We start from the raw sequence: 23,748 nt of genomic DNA on the forward strand, positions 1-23,748 counted from the left end.
ACCGTCCATCTTTTTTTTTAAAATAATTATTTATTCTTTTTCCTTTTTCAACATTGATGTCGTTCATGGATACTAATATTAAGATTCTATCAACAAAAGACATTAACAAGTACAGTTTATCTATTTGATTTGCAAGTGTGTAAATTAACTAAAAAAAATTAGTTTTATATTGATCCTCCCTCCAAAATATAATTAGGCTCCCTCTATATAAAATGGTCCAAATTTTTTCTTCTTAAAAAAAAAAGCTCCCTATATATGATAATATATAGTAAGGGGCTAAAACCCAAGCTTTTACTGTTCATCTTTTTTTATAATTATTCATTCTTTTTCCTTTTCAACTTTGATGTCGTTCAAGGATACTAATATTAAGATTCTTTCAACATTTATGTGATTTGATGATATTTAATATATGATTATTTACTTTAATAACCTTATACACTTTGATAATAGAAGGAATATATTACATACTATCCAGATTTAAAATTATAATATCTTCCTCTCATTTATCCTGGTAACCAATAATGTGTATGTTTATATTTATGTTTATGTTCATACATACGTTTTTGATAATCAAGCCAATTTTTAAGATTGTGTATTACCTCTTTTTCTAAGACAGTATTCTAAGTGAACATGTTACTATATTGTTTTTGAAGTCTGAAAACCAATTTGTTGACATATTTACCGAAGAATTATTTAGGAGTCATTTAGAGTCTATATGTTCCAAACTAGACTTATATTACTTATATGCTCTAGTTTGAGGAGGAGTGTTAGAGACATAGAAAAAATGTTATAATGGGTTGTAAACTCATGCTGTATGGGCAGTATCCCTCTAGAAAGGATGAAGAAGGTTATAGGAAGTTTCTAAGGGGTCAATTGTCTCAATCTAGATTATTCCTTATCTATACTACTATTTAAGAGGCTTCCTCTGTTTGGATTCCACATTTTTTATGCCTAAGATACCCTCATCATACCCACTTACAAGTTTACAACTATCGAGGATAGATATGTAAATTAAAACTCCTACACTTTAAAACCACATACTCACGTACGCTTTACAGTTTCTATCTCACTTTCTCTCTCTCATTCTTCTTCAAATTAAAGACATTTAATTTAGCTCTACATCCTCTTCTCTTTTTCTTCATATTAAAGATATTTACTCTCAGAGGCTTCAATAAATTTTCAGGTTCTATCTTTTGCAAGTTCCTCTTTGTTTTCTTTTCTTTTGTTTATGATTGACTTTCTTTAAGTTCTACTTTTTTTTTTTCTTATATGTATCACGTTAACTCTTTTTTTTTTTTTCCCCTTCTTCTTTATTTTAAAATGTAATTTTGAAATAAATAGTTCCTTCATATACTCCATCATTGTACTTCTTAATGAATTGTCATTTCATGTTGTAGGTATTATGATCCAAAGATAGGGCTGTCTTATGCTACAAAAGAAGTATTCAAAATCATTCTCCAACAGTTAAACAGTATGGCTTCCTTTACTTCTTTTAATAGTCTTTGTTTACATTTTAAAAATTATAACCATGACTATATTTCTTTTGTATACAATTAACGTGTATCTCTTGCCATAAAATTATCAATTTAAGCTTTTATTTACTTATGTTATGGATGTGTAGTAAATGACTAAAACATGTTTAACTTACACTAAAATATTGCCTACAAAATAGAAACACTCTCCCACTAACCCACTTCTTCAAATTAACTATACGTTTATTTTTTTAATAGAAAAATTAGTTAAATTACCTACGTTTTTGTTGTTTTTTTCCTAAAAAGAAACCAAGTTTCTAATACTATTTTATTATTATTAAAAAAAAAAAAAAAAAAACACCCTAAGTTTATCCAAAAAAAGGTGTATATATCTATTTAGTTTAATTTTTATAAAAAAATAAATAAATATTTATCAAAAAAAAAAAACTAAACTAAATAGATATATACACCTTTTTTTTTTTTTTTTTTTGATAAGTAGATACATCTTTAACTCCCATTAAAATGTTGCCTACAAAATAGGATCACTCTCCTAATAGTTTTCAAATTACTTTATCCATTTAAAAAAATTAAAATTAAACAAACACACTTTTTTAGTAAAAAAAAAAAAAAAAAAACCCACATCTTCCATTACAAACTATTTGATCCTAAATTTTTAGTTCCAACTCTCCAATATATCTTATGTTTCAAAAAAATATATATAACTGAAGGTAATTGTAAAAGTTGGATTGCTACACCTATTAAAACCACGTTTGTTCTCAAAAAAAAAAAAAAAAACCCACGTTCTCACATCCACCACAATATTATCCTTCTCCTTTAGTTTCTTTTTCCGTCATCCACCCAATCATCTTCCACCATCTTTCACTCTCACTTTATTCAAATGTTTGCTTTATTCTATTTCTTTTTTTTTTCTTTTTTTTTTTTTTTTGGAGAAGAATTTTCTATTTCTATTTGAATTCAAAAATTTCAAACACAAACTCTAACAAACTTAAGCTATTATCTTTAACAACATATACATTCAAACGTTGGTTTGTTAATTAAAGTTTTTTTTTTTTTTTAAATACTTGGTTTAACCCTAATTCTTTTATCTCTCTCAGGTTCACGTACGCACAAACTTTTTGGATTGCATTGAGGAGTCATTGGAATGGAATATTAGATAAGTTCGGGTGAGAGACTTTACAAGAATTATTATATGTATTAAACCTCACATAAAGTGGTTGTTATCTAAGAAACTGTTGTAAAAAAATTACTTTTGTAATAGAAACTATATTTCTTTTGTATACAATTAAAGTGTATCTCTTGCCATAAAATTTTCAAATTAAGCTTTTATTTACTTATGTTATGGATGTGTAGTAAATGACTAAATTTTAGGATTAAAAATACTACATTTTACGAATAGACAAAAAATGATAACTGTCATACATAAAATTTGAAAAAAAAAAAAAAAACCCACATCAACAACACCAAGTACGTGAGAGACTTTACAAGAATGAAATATTAGACTTTTAATTTTTTTTCCCTAAAATTTAGAATTTTATTTTTAGACAAAATCAGATATGTTAGTGCCTAAATATAAGGATATGGATGGAGAAATTATAGTAGTAGTTTTATTGTAGGAGTCTTTCTTTTCCAAAATATGGACGACATTAAAAAAAAAAAAGAAAAAAAAAAAAGAGGAAAACGTGAGATTTATTTTGTATACAATTAACATGTATCTCTTCACATAAAATTTCCAATTTAAGTTTTATTTACTTATGTTATGGATGTGTAGTAAATGACTAAATTTTAGGATTAAAAAAACTACATTTTAGGAAAAGACAAAAAATGATAACTGTCATACATAAAATTTGAAAAAAAAAAAAAAAAAAAAAAAAAAAACAACATCAACAACACCAAAAAAAAAAAAAAAAAAAAAAAAAAAAAAAAAAAAAAAAAAAAGAATGAAAACTTGAGATGTTTAACGTGGGATAGAAAGTGGAAATTTTTTAAATAGTACATAGATAGAGAGAGAGAGAGAACGTGAGAGACTTTACAAGAATGGAATATTAGATTTAAAATTTTTTTTCCCTAAAATTTAGCATTTTATTTTCTTTCAAAATCAATTATGTTAGTGCCTAAATATAAGGATATGGAAGGAGAAATTATAGTAGTAGTTTTATTGTAGGAGTCTTTTTTTTCCAAAATATGGAAGAGATTAAAAAAATAAAAAAGGAAAACGTGAGATGCTAAAAAGTAGGATTTTTAAAATAGTAAATGGATAGATGTGTGTATATATATATTAAAAAAAAAAAAGACAAAGTACAAGATGTAAATACTTTGAATTTTCGAAAATGAGAAAACAATAAAAACGATTTCATTTTTCATTAAAAAAAACGTATTATTTATTTCAAAAAGTAAATTAAAGATTAAATTAAGAGACGAGTATATACTTAGTTTAATGCTTTGGTCTAAATTTAAAGTGCGATTTTGAGCAATAGTACATGACAAAAAATGATAACTGTCATATATAAAATTTGAAAAAAAAAAAACAACATCAACAACACCAAAAAGGTATTAAAAAAAAAAAAAAAAAAGGAAAACTTCAGATGTTTAACGTGGGATAGAAAGTGGAAATTTTTAAAATAGTACATAGATAGAGAGAGAGAACATGAAAGACTTTACAAGAATGGAATATTAGATTTAAAATTTTTTTCCCTAAAATTTAGCATTTTATTTTCTTTCAAAATCAATTATGTTAGTGCCTAAATATAAGGATATGGAAGGAGAAATTATAGTAGTAGTTTTATTGTAGGAGTCTTTTTTTTTTCAAAATATGGAAGAGATTAAAAAAAAAAAAAAGGAAAACGTGAGATGCTAAAAAGTAGGATTTTTAAAATAGTTCATGAATAGATTTATATATATATATATATATATATATATATATATATATATATATATATATATATTAAAAAAAAAAAACAAAGTACAAGATGTAAATACTTTGAATTTTCGAAAAAGAGAAAACAGTAAAAATGATTATATTTTTCATTACCAAACTAGCCTCTGAGCACGCGCTCACGCGCGTGCTCAAAGGCTCTTCTATTTTTTGGGTAAGGGTTAATTTAGGGCATTTATTATAATTTGGAATTATTACATTTTTCAATCATAAAAAAAAAAAAAAAAAACCTAGGGGTGTGATGAGTGTCATGTGTGGAGAAATAATTTTCCAATCACACTCCTAGATTTTTTTGTGATGAAAAATTATTGTGATTGGAAAATTATTTCTCCACACATGACACTCATCACACCCCTAGGATTTTTTTTTTTTGTGATTGAAAAATGTAATAATTCCAAATTATAATAAATGCCCTAAATTAACCCTTACCCAAAAAATAGAAGAGCCTCTGAGCACGCGCGTGAGCGCGTGCTCAGAGGCTAGTTTTATTGTAATTAGGCTCCCTCTATAGAAAATGGTCCAATTTTTTCTTCTAAAAAAAGGGTTCCCTCTCTATAATAATAGATAGTAAGGGGGTTAAAACGCAAGCTTTTACCGTTCATCTTTTTTTATAATTATTTATTCTTTTCCTTTTTCAACATTGATATCGTTCAAGGATACTAATATTAAGATTCTATCAACAAGAGACACTAATAGGTACAATTTATATATTTGATTTGCAAGTGTATAAATTAATTTAAAAAATTAGTTTTATATTGATCCTCCCTCGAAAACGTAATCAGGCTCCCTTTATATAAAATGGTCCAAATTTTTTGTTCTAAAAATTTATAAATAAAAAATAAAGCTCCCTTTATATAATAATAGATAGTAAGGGGGTCAAAATCAAACTTTTACTGTTCATTTTTTATATAATTATTTATTCTTTTTCCCATTTCAACATTGATGTCGTTCAAGGATACTAATGTTAAGATTCTATCAACAAGAGACACTAAAGGTACAATTTATCCATTTGATTTTCAAGTGTAAAAATTAATTTTATAAATGAGTTTTATATTGATCCTCCTTCCAAGATGTAATTAGGCTCCCTCTATATAAAAGGTCCAAATTTTTTTTTTTTTTTTTTAAAGCTCCCTCTCTATAATAATAGATAGTAAGGGGACTAAAACCCAAGCTTTTACCATTCATCTTTTTTTATAATTATTTATTCTTTTTCCTTTTTCAACATTGATGTCGCTCATGGATACTAATATTAAGATTCCATCAACAAGAGACACTAATAGATACACTTTATCTATTTGATTTGCAAGTGTATGAATTAGTTTTAAAAAAATGGGTTTTATATTGATCCTCTCTCCAAAACTTAATAATGAGCAATAATTTATAATTTATTTTTTAATATATACTATTTTTGTTGTTGTAAAACTTAAGAAAATTTAAATAATGACCGTATTTTAGTATTTCTAATATCTTTAAAAATTAATTGAAGATAAAAATCAAATAAATTTAATAAAATTATTTTAAAAATTAATAACATGTTACCCACACATAGTAATAATAATAATAATAATAATAATAATAATAGTTGTCGTCGTAGTCGCCGTCACCGCTGCTGCCACCGCCATAGAATCATTTATCTTAATGAAGTCAATAGTTATAAAATATGAATATAAAAAACTAGTAGACATGGAGACACCATATAGACTCATCAATGAATCCCTTATTGTTGATGAGACAATCTCTCCACACAAAGTGGGCAAGAGACAAATTAATGCCAAGCCAATTCATGTCCCAACAAAAAATCGGCCTAGTAAAGCAGTCAAGAAAAAAGGTCACATCATCATTACGACACCAATAAAATATATTACAATAGCAACCAATATTTTCAACCTTCTTCCAAGCTAGTAGGAAAGGTTTCTGTTCAGGTTTGTACCAATGCATATTAATATCTGCGCATAAGGAAAAGGACCTTTTAGATTTTTTTTCTTTTTTCTTTTTTTGAGATAATATAAACTGAAGACATAGGGGATGGGGAAGAAGGGAGTGGGAAGACATTGCTTACAACACTAGCACTTACAAAAGGGCATAACCTTTGTAAGTACTAGCGAGACTTGTAAATCGAAGACTTACTCACTAAATGACTGATGTGGTACTTTAGACCACTTATCTTTCTTTCTTTCTTTTTTTTTTTTTTTTTTTTTTTTAGATAATATAAACAGAAGACATAGAGGATGGGGAAGGAGGTAGTGGGAAGACAGGACTTACAACACTAGCACTTACAAAAAGGGAATAACTTTTGTAAGTACTAGCAAGGCTTATAAATCGAAAACTCACTCACTAACTGACCGATGTAGTACTTTAGACCACTTATCTTATCTTTCTTTTTCGAGATAATATAGACAGAAGACATAGGGGATGGGAAAGAAGGGAATGGGAAGATAAGATTTACAACGCTAGCACTTACGAAATGGCCTAACTTTTGTAAGTACTAAGGCTTATAAACTGAAGACTCACTCACTAACTAACCGATGTGGTACTTTAGACCACTTATCTTTTTTTTGAGATAATATAGACCGAAGAGGAATACTAAATGGAAGCTATATTTATTGTTTATGTTTATGTTTTTGTTCATGATGCTTTTATTAAATGCTATTAAAAAAAAAAAAAAACCATCCTTCATCAAACTCCTCAAGTTCTCAATCTTGTTTTGCATCATATGATGAGTACATAATCATACCATAGCTTCACATCACCTCTATTAATGACTTTGCCAAAATTGGATCCTAATTAGTGAAAATAAATTAGGTCTTTTACTCTTGTGTGGATTTTAAAAATCTTTTAAAAATCCACTTAAATGATTATGCTGTCTCATTATACAAAAGTGCAACTAGGGATGGCAATGGGGCGGGGTAAGGCCGAAGGATGGGATCTTCGTCCCCGCCCCACATGGTTTTATCTTGCCCCATTCCCGTCCTGCCTCGCATGACGGGGAAAACTTTCTCACCCCATCCCCGCCCCTTGGGGCCCCGCGAAGCCTCGCCCCACCCTATAAAATTCTATTTTTTGTTAATTTGCCCTACAATTTTTTTAATCATTAAATCAAATCAATTTTTAGAAAAAAATTGAATAATATATCCAAGCATTTAACAAGACAATCACCAAAAAAAAAGAAACTCATAGTATAACACATAACAAAATAAAGGTAGAGAACCACATTGGGTAGAATAAAATAAGCTAATATTGATATATTATTTAAATAGTAGGGTTTTAGGGTATGAAAAATTTACAATTATAACCCTTAGCAACTCGGGCGGGGTGGGTCTAATAAGTCTAAACCCCTCCCCGGCCCACCCCATGGTGTGGGACTAAAATCTTGCCCCATCCCCGCCCCATCACCTTTGCAGGGCAAGGAAAACCCACGCGAGGCAAAGTGGGGGAGAGGCGGGTTAAGCGAGGCGGGGCAAAATTGTCATCCCTAAGTGCAACCCCAAGATTCACTATTTTTCAAGAAACACATTTAAGGGACGTCTAAAATCATTATTAGTTTCTTATAATAGAATTTCAAATTATAAATTCCATGTTTTTATTGGATTTATTTAGTGATAAATTTATATGTATTTTCTTCCTATTTTAATGTATATTCCTAGGCTTAACTGTATTTGGAGTAGAAAGTATTTGAACCCTATGATCTTTGTGAAAGCTGCATTCTGGGTCAACTCATGACCTTAGATGTCCTACTTAGCTCACAAGTGACACATGACAGGAGAACAAGATCAGAGTGCTGACTAGGCAAGTTACGACCATTTCACAACCAGCCAGGTCGCCACAAGGTCATGAAGTACAAAATCTGACTGCTCTATTTTCTAATCTTTTTCTATCCACTTTGATTATGCCAATACACACATTCTATGAGTGTTGAGCATGGCAATAGAGAATAATCTGAGTATAACCTAATACCTACACATCATTCTTATCCATCCTTGAAGTCACCCTTGTAATAAAAGAGAGAAAACTTTTAGTTTTGAGCTAAGAAACTCTCCTCCACTCTTCTCTTTCCCTCTAATCCTTTGAGAGTGATTTTTATTCCCTTCATCTCATACACCCAAAGAGATCATTGTGAGATATGAGTGAAGTTGTGGAAATATAGGAAACTATCTCAAATACAATCTTAATGGTGGTTGTCTGTTGGTATTGCAATGGAGGTTTCTCTAGCAAGATAGGTGGAGAAAAGACTCGGAGTAGTTGGTTTTTAGCTTGAACTTGGAGAGCTCAAGTACCTTAGGTGCATGGACTTGAGGGTTCATGATGTCTATTGTACTACAACTATTTACCTAGTGGAGATTTCTGATGAAGTGATCAAGTGAGAGGTTTTTTCGTCCAGGTCTTAGGTTTTCTTCTTCCTAAACACTTCCTTGTATTTAGCCTTTGTTTTCTTTCATTTTCCTTATTTCCATATTGCTAATTACTTGTTTAGTTTACAGTAGCTCCATGTTTCATCTATGGAAATTCGTTAATCACTTATATTTGGCTAATTTGTAGTTTAAGACTAAAGGTGATTAAGCCATAAAAATGAGGTTTAATGTTCTAAATATATGCTTGGGTGCTATTAGCATTTTTGCACACATCATGGTAAAAACCAGGGAATACAACTTGCGAACTCGATATATAGATGTGAGTAGGATATAGATTGGAGCACGTGATCCTATGAAGACATCTACACACTAGTGAAATTATCTTCCACATTTATTGTGGGAGCACCAACACTCGCAAGAAGAAAAAAATAACTTTAAGTTAATTTTTGTAATTCCTCTATAAAAAGTTTGTGTATAACACATTCATCATATGCTATAATTAGTCAAGATTCTTGTAGCTAAATTGGCACCTCTGCATGCACTAAGTGCTTAGAGGTATAGAGGGGAAAGGATTCGAGCTGCATGGTTAATTAGCAAAATATTGTAATTAAATCTAAGAAAAACATATGCTATAATTAGCATCCTCTGTGTCTGGAAGCACCAATAGAAACTATTCTTCCTCCACTCTCACCTTGCCCCAAATTTATCCACTTTTGTGATTCATTAATATAACTAACTAAGTCATTTAGCAAATCTATATATCACTAAAATTGGTTGGGATCTTGCTCTCACCTCCAATTGCCTTTATAACCTTCTGTGTTGATGCAAGTAATGGACTATGCTCCCTTTTTTTTATAGGTAAGAACTTTATTCCACAAACAAAACAAAGGCAGTAGCCTTAGTAACATCCCAAAGCCAATGAGAAAAGACAAAACTACACTAAAATTCACCAATGCAAAAACCCAACCCTACACTTCACTAAAACTAGTACTGTAGGCAATATACTAGATTGGAAAGCCTTAATTTCACATAATAGGTACAATCCCTAAAAACTTTGTTAGATCTTTTCAGCCCGGTCATAATCTGGACAAATTGAAAATTTAAAACTTTAATTAGGACCCTTTTAACTGCCAAAGCACAAAAGCTCCAACGTAGGTATGAAACCCTAATCTTGAAACATAAAAATCTTTAATAGTTTGTTAACCATTTACTATTCTGATTTAGTGGTGTTTTAAATATTTAATTTTGGTATTAGATTTCATGGTTTATTGATCAACTGAAAGAAAAAATGACTAGAACATAAAAACCCCCAAATGAAGCCCTAAACATATCCTTAACTTTAGTGTTTGTCCTATTTCCAATTAAAACAATAAGATATAAGTAAGATTGAACCTCTAATCAAGAAAAAACATACTTGATTACTTATTAGGGAGTGTTTGATTGAATTAAATGTGTGAAGGAACTGAGCTTGGTCTGAAAATGATGAACTTTTTGGATTTCCAATGAGGTTGGTTAATTCTAGTGGTGGCAACACTGTGGAGGATGGGGAAAGGTTGTTTTGAGTGCAATGGAGGACGAATATCCCTTTTTAGTTTAGAGTCTTGTGGAGTATAAGCTATGGAGAGTGATTCAAGTTACTTACTATTAAAACAGTTGTTGAATTGTATCCAGTAACATTCTGGACATGTTTATTTGTCATTAGTGTTATTATGTATGGAATTTATATTATTGTATGTTTTCCTCTTTGTTGTTGTCTGGATGTATAACATAAAATTCGGGTTAGAGATATAATTGTTAACCTTATGTGTGTTGTATTATTTACTAATGCCTTGTTATAATCACTGTTGTTGGTCATACTCATATAATCGTATGTTGCATGCTCATTGTCAGCATTATTCGCAAGTATTATTTGACTGCAAAGAATATTGAAGTATGTTCTATTATTTGTTACTCCCATAGTTGAATTATGATGTGATGGAAGTAGCATTGTTTATTTCTTCTGAGCTGGTTTTTAAATTTGAATTGACACCAGGGGGTTCTACCAATTGGTTGAGCAGAAAAAGAAGAGAGCTTCAGAGGAGAAAGAAGCTTCTTTAAAATGGGAGCTGAAGCTAGAAGCTGCTTGCAAGGCAAAGGCTTTGGTTTCTTATTTTGAGATTGCAAGGTTAGTTATGACAGCCAGAGATGGAAATGTTGCAGCTCTTGAGAACACAGTATTGCAATATGTTAGGTGGATATAATGGATACATTGCTGACTGGACTAAGTACAGGTTTCTCCCTTACCTTTGCATCTGGAAAAATTTGATGGTGCAAAAAGAATTCTTTGAGACAACATTTTAATGTAGTATATTGATGTGTTCCTCACAATAATTTAAAAAATTAAATAAGGGAATATTGCTTAAATTATCTAAAATTTTGAAGTCTTCTGCATAATTAATGCAGATTAAAAAGCTCCATTCAGCCAATGCCATGATGCATACACAAGATAAACAACAACAACAACGACAAGCATAATAATAATGACAATCCTTAAGCTAGCTCTTCTAAGCCTTAATACCATATATATGAATTGTATATGCTATCAATCTATTACTGTTTACAACCTAGATTTAAATTTTATATCTTTCTATTGCAGACACAAAGGTCGGATTATTGAATCATTCCCAAAGTCAAGTTACAGCTCAAAAAGTCATAGTCCTCAAAGAAGGTAACTTTCATTTTCTTTTCCATTTCTTTTTAGAACACTTCTTCTTGCTTACTTGCAAGAATTTCAACTGAGATTTGGTCTTAATATGGTTTAGATCTTACTACTGTAGTGTGGCCATATAATTTTTTATAAACAATATTATTTTAGTAAAACCCTGGTTGAGATCAATGATCATGGAAGGGAGAAAAACACTTACACTTGTATCTGGACTAATTTAGTCTTTGGAGATGCATGGTATTATGAAGATTGATGAAAATGATCTTTTCAGAAACAATTATTGATTGCAATATTATCATACATTTAAAAGCAGTTGTGTGTAGTTAGTCCAGGTATGTATTTGATGCTTAAACCCATGGCTCTACAACCTACTGTCTCAGTTATCTTTCTTTTCTTTTTCTCTGTCCCCTTGTTTTCCTTTTTTCTATCAGATACGTCTCAGTTTCAATATCAAGAAAGCATAGATTAGATTGGAAGAAAGTAGTTACTGAAGCTTTTTCTAGAGGCAACTTGAGACTGATTGCCACAATTGCCTAGTTTAAAAACAGGACCCTTAAGAATAAGAAAATAGTTCCCTCTAATACTCCCTCTCTCTCTTGTGTTTTTTCCTTTCCTTTTCCTAAACTTATTTGGAAGCTCCTAATTTAGCAAACAGTAACTCACAGCAGAGATCTTAATTGCTAAATCATCCAAGACAGCACATACAATTTGCAGTTGTTGGAATTGTTGCTATCCAAAATTAGGTATAATTAGCTAAATATACAAATCCTCTTTACTATCAGGAGTCAAACACCACAAAATAAAAAATGAAACAAAACATGCATAGTTAAGGGAAAAAAAAATCCGACTTGGAAAATTGGATGCTGATGTATTGAATTATATATCATGAATAAGTACAATTGAATGCGCTTACTTCCTATAGCATATAAGGACTATTCTACTCTAAATCTATCAAAATCTGTAACAATATACAATTAAGCTCCAACTGGTACGAATGACGCAGGAAACTTCAAATTAGCCTGTGCTGCTGTCCTAAATTTATAGTCATCATCAAATGCAACCCGCTTCCTTTTCTGACCTACAACAGACGTTTCGTCATCTGAGATCACAACTAATCCTACTCCAAAATCTTCCTCGTCCTCTGAACACGAACAAGTGATCAAATCATCATCGTCTGAAAATGAAGAACCACTAAGCTGAAAGTTAGCCTCAGTCCAGGTAGGACTAGGAACAACAGCAGGTGGTTCAGCGTCATCCACATCGGCCAGAAAGGGATGATCCATCAACATCTCAGCCGTGAACCTGAACATGGGCTTCCTCACAAGACAAGCCTTCAAAAAATCCCTCGCCTCCCTTGAAATCCCACTTGGAATTTTAGGCAATTCCCGCTCATCACCAATTAGATTCAAAAGTTCCTCTGTATCCAACTCTTCCTCCTTATCCCAAGGAGATTTCCCTGTAAGCATTTCACACACCACACACCCTAAAGCCCAAATATCAGATTTCATGTCTTGCACATTCTCAATCACAGTTTCTGGAGCCATATACAATGCCGTTCCCCTCAAGTAATCCAACCTCCCCTTCTTCCTCTGCCCTGACCTCTTAGCCAACCCTAAATCCCCTATCTTTGCCACAAAATTTTCACTAGTACTGCTCACAAGCAACACGTTCTCAGGCTTCAAATCGCAGTGTACATAACCACAATCATGAACATGACTGAGCCCTTTTAACATCGATTTTGTGTACCTTTTAACATCGGACTCAGGCAATCCAGACCCACCAGAATTCTTGATCAAATCGCTTAAGGTTCCTCCAGAAGCGTACTCAAGCAACAAGTTGTAAACCATATTCTCACCGTTTTGTTGGGTAGTGATTTCTTCGCCAAAGCAGTGAATAACAAAAGGGGAGCCCTGAACGTTGTTGTGAACCTCTTTTTCCTTTTGAAGCGAAGCGGAAAGAGAAAATTCAGCGGATTTGACAGCCATGGTTGAAGGGTAACAGTGAAAGCGTGATTTGGGTTTCTTGGAATTGGCGAGAAATACAGACCCAAAACCTCCTTTGCCCAGCAATGGGCCTCTGACCCAGGTTTCTCCATTGCCATACAAGCTTGCCTCTGACTCTGTTTTCCTCATGTTTCTTGGATGGCAAGAAAGAAAGATTTTGTGTGTTTGTTCTCAGAAAAAACACATTACATTTCAAGAACTAGGGTAAAGAAAAGATGTAGGGTTTTGTGGTTTTTATATGGAAGATTTGATAGGGTCTCAGTTCATAACTGTTGTACCTAAGGCGGCACAACAAAAGTGTTACCTGTTACGTATCTCTACTATCAAAACTGACGCGTTTTAACGGTAATATGTTAATGTTGTTGTTTCCAGTTTTCGAGAACTGAGATATAGAGTTGAAAATTGGGATCTAATTCGTTTTACTATTGGTGCATTGCAAGTTGCAAACCCAAACAAACCATTTCAAGTACCGGTGAGGATTTCTCACAAACAATTTTATTAAAGTATTTCAAAGACCCATCAAAATTTCAGTTGTTTTTGGAGGGGTGTAAAACCGTATGTGTGTAATAAACAATACTAACAATAATGAGGTTAGAAGTTGGAACATATCTCTCAAACAAACTATGACAGTTTTTTTAATAAAATTTGTATAATTATATTTCTAGTGTTAGTTCCTCTGTAACATTATTTTGTTTAAAACTCTTTTTTAACTTCTTAAATTACTTTAACTAAACAAATACTGCCTAAAATTTGAAATGTTAGTTATCATTATGTTAACTTTAATTCATATTTTAAATAAAATAATATGTGCACTTGAACTTGAAATTTGGTTTTAAATAAATGTTATGTCCACAACATTTTCACAATAATAACAAATCATAAGTGATAGGTTATTAATAGTTGTTACTGATGGGTATTTTTTTACCTCTTCTCTGTGTGTGTGTTTGTTTTTTTTTTTTTTAAATTAAACTAATAACAACTTACCTCATAGAATTTGTTATGAAAGTGTTGTGCATGTAACACTTTTCAGTTTTTTCTTTTATTCTTTTGTGATTTATTAGAGTGGATTATAAAATTAAAAATTGTGTACTATATATATATATATATATTTTTTTTTTTAGTCCAGCTCGTTTTTTATCCAAATTTGGTCTTACTCATACCCAATTGGATTGAATCCAAACCCCCCCGACCCCAACCAATTTTCCATGTTTAATTACAAGCCGAACCACTATGTTTATGAATTTAGGCCTCTTTTACTGCACCATCATATCATACGATAAGTAATTGGAGTTTAGTATAACCATGAACTAACCAATGATGAACAAGAAATATTCTAAGTAAACCATTATTTTTCCATGGAACTTCTGAACTAATCAAGGACAAGAATTTAAAGTAGCATGTCAGAAGAGGCACACTGACAACACGTTAAAACTTAATAGTCGAGACTCGAGAGTATAATGCAAGTTTTAAAAGCGGGACCAAGTTTAAAAGCGACCTCAAAGTTAAAGACGTAAAGAGTAAAGTGCATTTTAGCCAAAGTTTTAAGTGTTCTGTACCTTGCGTGTGCATGCGGAAACATGCTTAGTATGAAGAATTGTATATAACCATTATTATGGTGACTTATAATCTTTTTTTTTTTTTTTTTTGAAAAGATGGTGACTTATAATCACTTTTTGAAAAGTAGGTAACAGATTATATTAACGAAGCAATTCTAAGAAAAGTATGCATGAAATACAGTACCAACTCAAAAGTCATATTCATCAAACAAATACGTACCATTCAGGCATTCATTACAAAAACTATTAAGCATTTAAATACTTCAAAGTAATCCATTCATTGGGGTACTTAGTAAACAATGGTGTCCCAAACAAGTCATGAATGCAAGAGATGTCTCATGCAACAAAAACTAATGATCTTCCATACAAATAATAAATACATGTCTACAAAAGAAGATGAAGTGGGTGGAGGAACAAAAACCAAACAAATGAGAAGCCTAGATATGTCATCTTTCTTCTCTTCCACTTTTTTTTCGGTAGAAATCTAGTAATATACAATTGTTAAAGCAACTCTTTTTTGAAACTGCCTTCTGTGTTCCTTTTTCTTTAACCAAATAAAGCTTCAATGACATTATATAGACAATTCTGGTAATGATGATTCTGCCCTCCAACAAAAAATATTCTGGCAAGAATTCACTGACAACACCAAATCTAGACTGCAATAGAGCCCTGCAGTTATAGTTACAATTAGCACACTTGATGGAGCAAAAGAAATTCAAATGCAACATTTGATACCAAATAAGTATGGTTAATTTGAGAAAGATACAAAATCCAATTCATGTTTCCAAATTGTGCATTTGGATGAACACCTATATCATTAGGGCATGACAAAAAATATAATAGATCAGAAACCTACATGAAAATAAACTAGCAAATAAATAAAAGGTCTCTGTCCATAAATAAGAAGCCTAGGTTTGTCATTTGGGTGGACCATAAATGCCCAGAAATACGCAAACACTAAACTCAACCCAACACATTAAGGAAGGCTCTGAATTCATCCACCTGGGAAAAGCACTGAAGTAGAAATTATATATCCAAAACTCAGGACCAAATCAAGCTATCACAATAGTCAAATGTAAGTATGTAACTACCCCATTCTATTACTGACTCGTACAATGCTCCAAATATAAGGGAGTTGATGTTTCAAATCAATGCTTCATGACCTAGAACTCTTTTATGTGAAGTGGATGGACACATGTAGTACCTCTCGTAAAAGTCTATGATATAGACTATGCATAATCCTCAACATGAAAGCAAGCAAGTGGAAACTAAAAGACTGTAATGCAGAACTTGCACAACACATCCCCAGCTACTCAGGGAAACTCATACATGAACATGTTCTAATTTTAAGACCATGAATGCTTGTAATTAAAATTGCAGGTACTGATTGTTCCAATTGGTAAAGTACCTGTACAAGATATGCACCCAGACAGTTGAACTTTAACCGCTTTGGAGTACCACTTGTGGGTCAAGTTGTCCGCTACAATAACTGGAAGGAACGGCAGATAGTTCCTGCCTTCCTTTCCATTCTTCACCTGGTTTCAATGTAATGGGCGTTTCCACACAAGCAGCTTCAACACACAGCATATGCTTGTACTCATCATCCCCAAAATCAGGAATTGCCTTTGCTTTCTTATCCCATGGATTCCAAACCACTGCAGAAGAAAAGGATTATGTTAATGACACTAAAATCAATGCCTTTTACATTTGCTTCCTTCAAGACTAGCTGTAGCTAACTTGATTGTAAGTTAGTGGTTGGATGAACTCATCCATCGTCATCGATAGGACTTCACCCATTTTTCCAAGTAAAAAAGGTGAGGATTAGATAGCAAACAAGAAAGCTATCTAATTTGCACACAGAATCTGGTCATGCAGCACTTCCAAAAGGCATTATAACAAATGCAATATTTTTAGCTAGAAGCCTACTATGTTTATCTATTATCCTGTGTGCTTATTAGTGGAAAATCTCCATTTTCACGTGGGACTTTCTTTATCTCTTTTTTTAAGGAGAGAGAGAGAGAGAGAAGGGGTGATGGGGGAGATGGATGAGGCAGCTCAACCATATAACAGAGATTAAAGCCATTTTCCTCATTCTAAATGCTTGAGGTTCTATATCATAAGACACAGCCTGAGCGGAATAAAAATACAGCATTACAGATCCAAACTTAGATCTTCTGCAGTTAAATGAAGCAGTAGTAGGTCAACTCTAAGATTTATCAGTTTAAAAAAAAATATATATCATAAATAGGTATCCTAACAGTAAGAAAACATGCCTACCAACCACAGCTGGCTCATAATTTCAGAACAGTAGCTTGGAGGTATACATAAAAAGTTCGTACTGATAGCTAGTCTATTTTTCATGATCTGCCCACCCCTAACTATATACTCTCTATATTATGTTATCATAGGAAAAATGGCAAACTCAAAGCCTAACAGCCCATTTGGGAGATGGGAAATTGTGGGTGGGGAGTAGAAAGGATCTTAAGGCATACCTATCTTGTTTGGGGTCAAGTAAGAAGGAATGGAATTGCTACAAGGGAATGTACATTTCATTGCATTCCCACCCCCCCCCCCCCCCCAACAAATAAGTGACGATGAAATATGTTTTAGTTCTATTTTGAAAAAAATACATATAAATGGTGAAGGGTATGCTAGCAAACTTAATATTTATTTCCTTTCCATTCCTTCTTTTACAAACTACCAAACGCACTAGAAAAGATACAACCATATTCCTTTCCATTACATTCCATTCCTTTATGATCTATCCATTCCATTCTATTCTGTTCTTCATAAACTTCCAAAAATAGTGTAAGGAAACATGTGGATGGGACTCAACTCACCAGCATCTGGAAGTCCATCTTTTCGCAATACAAATGTTCTCTTCCTTTCATGGTCAATAATAGCAATTTTTGTTGGTGTACTGAGATATGTTTTGTCCACCTTTATCATAAAATAATAAATAACAATAATAATAAATAAAATAAGCAATTGAAGGAGCAACTAATATATATTTGAACAAAACGAAAGTGAACAATCCAAAGCATTTCCATTCAAAAAGTACTAACTTCTGATTCAAACGTTATTGCATCCCCTTGTTCTGTAACTCGCTCTCTCTTCTTCAGGTTATCCAAATAATCAAGGGTCTCTAGTCCTTCTACCCGCACTTCACTAAACAGAAGAACATGAGAGTTAATTCACAAACAATACGAAATGCACATTGTTCTGAACTCTTTTTAGTGCATCAATTTAGCAAGTAATTAACAGCTGATCTACAGTGGTATATAATGAATCAAACAAAACTTGCTTCTGAAAACATTTTGTATTCTAATAAAGCATGTATATCAAAATCCATAATGAATATATCTCAAAGAAGAAAAGCCATTCTGCAAGTAGTTAAACAAAAAAAAACAGAAATGAAGCCATTTGACAATGCTACTGCGTTATTGTTTTGTTTCATCTCCAGACATTAATTGTTCTGTCATCATGAGGAGACAAATATAATTGGTGTTTTATGTAAGTGGATATAAAATTATGAATGCAAGAAGCTTATAATTAGACTTCATGTGAGAGACACAGCTAGCATGAATAATGCAAACCATATTTGTTCCAAATTGATTCAGATACAATCTGAAGCATGGATTAGATTTGTCTATCTCAGAAAATACCAGCTATGCACCATTGCTTACAGATAAAAAGAAGTGCCTTAGTCATGTGTCATAGTATCAGTATTGATAAGGTGAAGTCTAGTTCTCCAATAAACAAGGATTGAACAATAATCCTCAGCATAATACACAGATTAATACATCTATAAAATTCATAGGATGTATATGAAAGCTCAGAACCACAGAATCAATTTTTTTATTTTTTTAAATATAAGAAAAAACCACAGAATCAATATTTTGCATGAAACCAATAGCACAGAGGATTCCTTAGATTACATAGATAAATTCATTACTAAACATTAAATATTGCAATGCAGTCAAACTTCATAATATTTCAGAGGATGCATATGACACTCAAAACCACAAATTGACATTTTGCATGAAACCAATAGCGCACAGCATTCCTTAAATTACATAGATAGGATTTTATTAAACATAAATACAGCAATGCATTCAACTTTATAATACCACAAAGAAGGGTTTCTGCTGGACGTATTTTTCTGTGTAATATACAAATTTCATGACATTCAGCTCACAGAAAAGATGCTCCCAGATAATTTCATCAAATCTTAATCCACAATGTAATTCTAGGTAATGAGAATTTATAAAACCAAACAGGAGAGTGAAACTAGATGCAGGAGAGAAATGCAAAATATGCATAATGCATGCCAACCCAGGGGGTGGAGGCATAAACTACTTAATGTAATAACTCAAATAAACAAGAATTAGCATCACTATAAAACCTGATGTCTGTGACAGAAAAATATGTGTGGTAGGCAAATGTGAATGTAAACGACTTTCCATCAATATTTGTATTGCGAATACGGGATGTCAACATCAAATCTCCTCCAGGTCCCAAAGTTATCCTTAGGCGAAACTCATATCTGCACACAACAGTGATGTATTATATATTAGTTCAATACTTCATTCAATAGAAAGATCAGATTGCCAAGGGAATTCAAATGCACAGTTACATACTTTTAGGAGTTCTGAGAACACTCCATAAAGAATTAGAACCTTTAATCTAATAAACTAAATAGTTTTTTACACAAATAAAGAAGAAAATTCTTGCTCAACCTCACTATAATTTATTCCCTCCCTTTTCCCAACCCCACATTTATATTAAAGAAGGACAAAAAAAGAAAAAAAAAAAAAAAAAAGAAAAAGAAAAAGAGAGGTAAGCATGGAGCAGAAATAGCTTGCTCCAAATGCCTTGTAAGAGTGATTGCACAATACCATCAATAGAATTAAACATGTAATCAACATAAACTCTTGCTCAACCTCACTAAATTATTCCATCCCCCTTCCCAGTCTCACATTTGTATAAACACCCAAAAATAAAAGGGGAGAGAGGGGGCGGGGGAACATAGAGAACAGACTTTCTCCCAGTGCCATGTAAGTGATTACATGGTACCTTCAAGAATTAAACATGTTACAAAAAGAGAGTCATGCACCTGTGAGGCCAGATCTTTGCATCTTCTTCAGAGGGCTTAAGGATTAAATCAATGAAAGCCTTATTGTGGCTAATTGTTGCAAAAGGTGGGGGATCAGGATCTACGGTCCAAGTCCTATTCCTAGCAAATCCATGTTGTTCAAGAGAACCATGATTTCGAAACTGCATAAGCAGAAGATACTTGTTTATTATCCTTTGAAAAAGGAAAGCAATTATAAGGGAGTAATAAGCTGAAGAAGATAACTACATACTTGAGGAAAACATATTGGAATACCTCCACGGATAGCCTTTGGAGGTTTAAAAATAGCCTGCAAGAGGCACAAGGATATTAAAAAAAAGAGTCTGCAGCTATCTCTTACTCTTAGCAGATTTAATGCATAATAGAATTTAAAGCAAAGAGGTGGACTGAAATATAATATGGAATAAATGATCACCACAATGATATTAAGTGCTTGAATGTCTTATAAAATCATAAATACTAGTTTAAGTGTTTAATTATCCACTCAAAAGATGAGCATGCAGAATACATATCAATTAACAAGGAGACAAAGCCATAACCCATAACCACAACACTTACAGGCTTGAAGGATCATGATTAAACTGCTCGACTATACTCTGTTCAATTGGGTTGGTTGTGCATATACAGACAATGGTTTTGATTTACTCATTACTTCCTCCTCTGTTTCTGAATAATAGTTCACACTTCCTTTTGTGACTGTCTAGATATATTTGTTATCTTGAAGGCTTCTTGAATAGGGCTTGATGTTTAAGGGTTAGATAATTAAAAGATTGGAACTTGAAAATTCTTGGTGTTAACAGAGTAAATAGTAATAACGAAAAATAAACACTAGGCAATAACCCCTGTTTCGTAGGCAATCACTCCCAGATAGGAGAAGGCAAACACACCCTTAAACTTTAACATAAGTTGTAGAAATTCATTAATATCAATCTCACTAACAATGTTATTAACAGCCTTTATATAGGTTACTGCTAAATCATTTCCTAGAAGGATTCAGACACCTAAATAACCTATTACTGGGAAGACTATGATTACTAATAGCAAAGAAGTACTTAGAACTTCTAAACCAAATAGGAAAAGGATTGAAAACAAAAAATAAGACTCATGGACCTTTGGTACAGCCAAGGACAACCCATTCAAGAAAACATGGAAAGTACCAAATTGCCCTTATTCTAGTAAACTTAATTAAAACTGAACCTGCAACTTTTTTTTTTTTTTTATAAGTAACCCACAACTTTCTAACATAATAAAACTAATACCAAGACTCAATAATGAAGCAAGTTTATGAAGGTGCCAATGGTCCTGCATCAAAACTAGACCAAAGTGGTAGCAACATTTTTGCTGATATATTTGAAGCTAATCATTAAAACTTTGCTCAAATCGATGCACTAATAAAAGAGCAACTATGTTGCAAAAACAGTTTCTAACTACTATTAGTACATAGTACAGCCAAATTAAAAGAAGATTTTGATGTCGTTTAGGATCTCCAGTTAAACAGCTTTTGAACAAACAATCATAACACATTGCAGTACCTTACTACTTAGAAAAAGCAATTCTTCCCCATGTTCATTCTTCCAAGATGTAACTTGAGCTCCATACAAATACACCTGCTCCAAAAAGGAAACTCCAAACATAAAAAAGTGCAGTTGGGTCTGAATGAACAGCATGCACGAATTAACTAAGACAAACAAACAAACAAACAAACAAACAAACAAACAAAAATCAGAAAAATTCTATTGTATAAAGTAAGGTAGTGCATATAAGTATAAATTTGTATATCTAGACTTCCAAGCATAAGGTGTAGATTGCATAAAGGAAACACACACAAAATAGTTCCCGAAAGTATGCAAGTGAAGGAACACATGAGAGAGAGAATACACTAAGTAGATAAAAAATTACGTTCACCAAAAATGTTACAGATAAAACACAATATTTGCTAATGAATATTACCCAAGAAAGTTACACAAGCATTTAAATACGGTTCCACAGTTTTATAAACTACTCATGAACATTAAAAAAAAAAGTATATTCTCTTGTTAATAGAGACAACCATAACAACCCTCAAAGTCCTTGGCCATATGAGACACATGTATTTATCTCACAAAGATTAAATCATCCCATTTAACTCACCATCTCCATCAAGTCCTCACATACACATGAAATCTTTATCAAGGCAGTAATACTAATGACATAATAATCAAGATTTAAGATTTTGGTTTCGATTTAGTCAATTTTTTTCTTCTTTTTTTCGAAAATTTTCATTTCATCAAAATATAATCTCTCTGTTTTCTTGCAGAAACATAGAGAGCAAAACGTCAAAACCTTTCACATAAAAACTTCGCTTCAAGATTGTTGATCGCGCATATCATAAACCGCCATCAACCAAACACAAGGAAACTATATATATACATAAAAACGTTACACACACAAAACAAAGAAAGATTTGGCAGCATTACACACACAAAACAAAGTTTCTAAACGATAAAGGTTTAGAATTTTGTTTTCAGTTAGACAAAAATATAATCCAAGAACCAAGATAACAGCAATTTACATCCTAATCTCTTCGTTTTCTTGCAGAAACATAGAGACTTCGTTTCAAGATATAGCCAAGTTTTCTCATCTATGTAAATTGTGGACCATTGCATTAATCAACCGAAATTTCGGTTCACAATTTGGCAAAATTTAGGCGAAAACTCATCGAAGATCATTGAATAAACGAAGATTCATAACGCATTGATAGATTTAACAGTAACAAAAACAATCAGAGCGAAAGATTTACAGAAGAAAAACAACAGCGAGGATCGCAACGTACCTCAGCGGAGCAACCGCGAACCTCGCGGAGAATGACCTTATGGAAGCCATTGATGTCCTTTTTGTGCTCCACGTACACCATTTCTCCAGACGACGACGTATTTGTCATCTTCTCTGTCCCTCTCTCTCTCTCTCTCTCTCGCTTTCGCTTTCTCTCTTCTTCTTTTTTTCTGTTCGTGGAATAGTTTTTTGGAAGCTCTTGGTTTTTGGCTTTTGGCTTCGATTTTCTTCGTGGATCGGGAACGGGAAAATTTTGATATGGTTATCTTCTATATATAGGAGATGGGGACTCGGAGAGAGAAAATGTTAAAGCGCAACCGCAAAGCCAACCAAAAAACCGCTTTATATTATTTTATTTTTTTATTCCTTTTTTTTTTTTTTTGCTTCCCTATTATCTCCTTTCTTTATTATTATTATATTTTGGTTTAATATATAAATTGTATGTTACTCAAACAAAAAATTATATATATATATATATTAACCTTCATGTTTGTTATATGTTGATGGGTTACGATAATGAAAATCTTATAATATTTTATGAAATAATTTAATGATTTGACAGGTCATTATGTGTTGATCTGTCTATAATAATGAAATTCATGAGTTTTACAACATTTTAAAATGAACGGAAATTAACAGTCCCGCTATGGAATGGCAATTAATAGTCATTTAATTTACGAAAATGGGTGACAAAATTAATATAAAAACGGAATTAAATATGAAATATATTAAAATAAAAATTTTAAATATAATAGCTAAAATGAAA

The 23,748-nt window shown here is 32.0% G+C and overlaps 2 protein-coding genes across 2 annotated transcripts; both read right to left on the bottom strand.

Moving 5' to 3' along the window:
- Positions 1 to 12,344: 12,344 nt before the first annotated feature.
- LOC126727467 (mitogen-activated protein kinase kinase kinase 20-like) lies at positions 12,345 to 13,933 on the bottom strand. The gene has a single exon (XM_050433143.1). The coding sequence runs from the start codon at positions 13,608 to 13,610 to the stop codon at positions 12,453 to 12,455; it is 1,158 nt and encodes a 385-aa protein (XP_050289100.1). The 5' UTR covers positions 13,611 to 13,933; the 3' UTR covers positions 12,345 to 12,452.
- Positions 13,934 to 15,267: 1,334 nt separating this feature from the next.
- On the bottom strand, positions 15,268 to 23,286 carry LOC126727468 (putative glucose-6-phosphate 1-epimerase). Its single transcript, XM_050433144.1, has 9 exons — positions 22,984 to 23,286; positions 21,704 to 21,778; positions 20,404 to 20,460; positions 20,154 to 20,314; positions 19,443 to 19,583; positions 18,103 to 18,205; positions 17,878 to 17,977; positions 16,446 to 16,692; positions 15,268 to 15,706 (listed from the first exon to the last, which is right to left on the bottom strand). The coding sequence occupies exons 1-8, from the start codon at positions 23,089 to 23,091 to the stop codon at positions 16,478 to 16,480; spliced, it is 960 nt and encodes a 319-aa protein (XP_050289101.1). The 5' UTR covers positions 23,092 to 23,286; the 3' UTR covers positions 15,268 to 15,706; positions 16,446 to 16,477.
- Positions 23,287 to 23,748: the final 462 nt, after the last annotated feature.

Source organism: Quercus robur, chromosome 5 (genome assembly GCF_932294415.1).
Source record: "Quercus robur chromosome 5, dhQueRobu3.1, whole genome shotgun sequence".
NCBI classification, from domain to species: Eukaryota; Viridiplantae; Streptophyta; class Magnoliopsida; order Fagales; family Fagaceae; genus Quercus; species Quercus robur.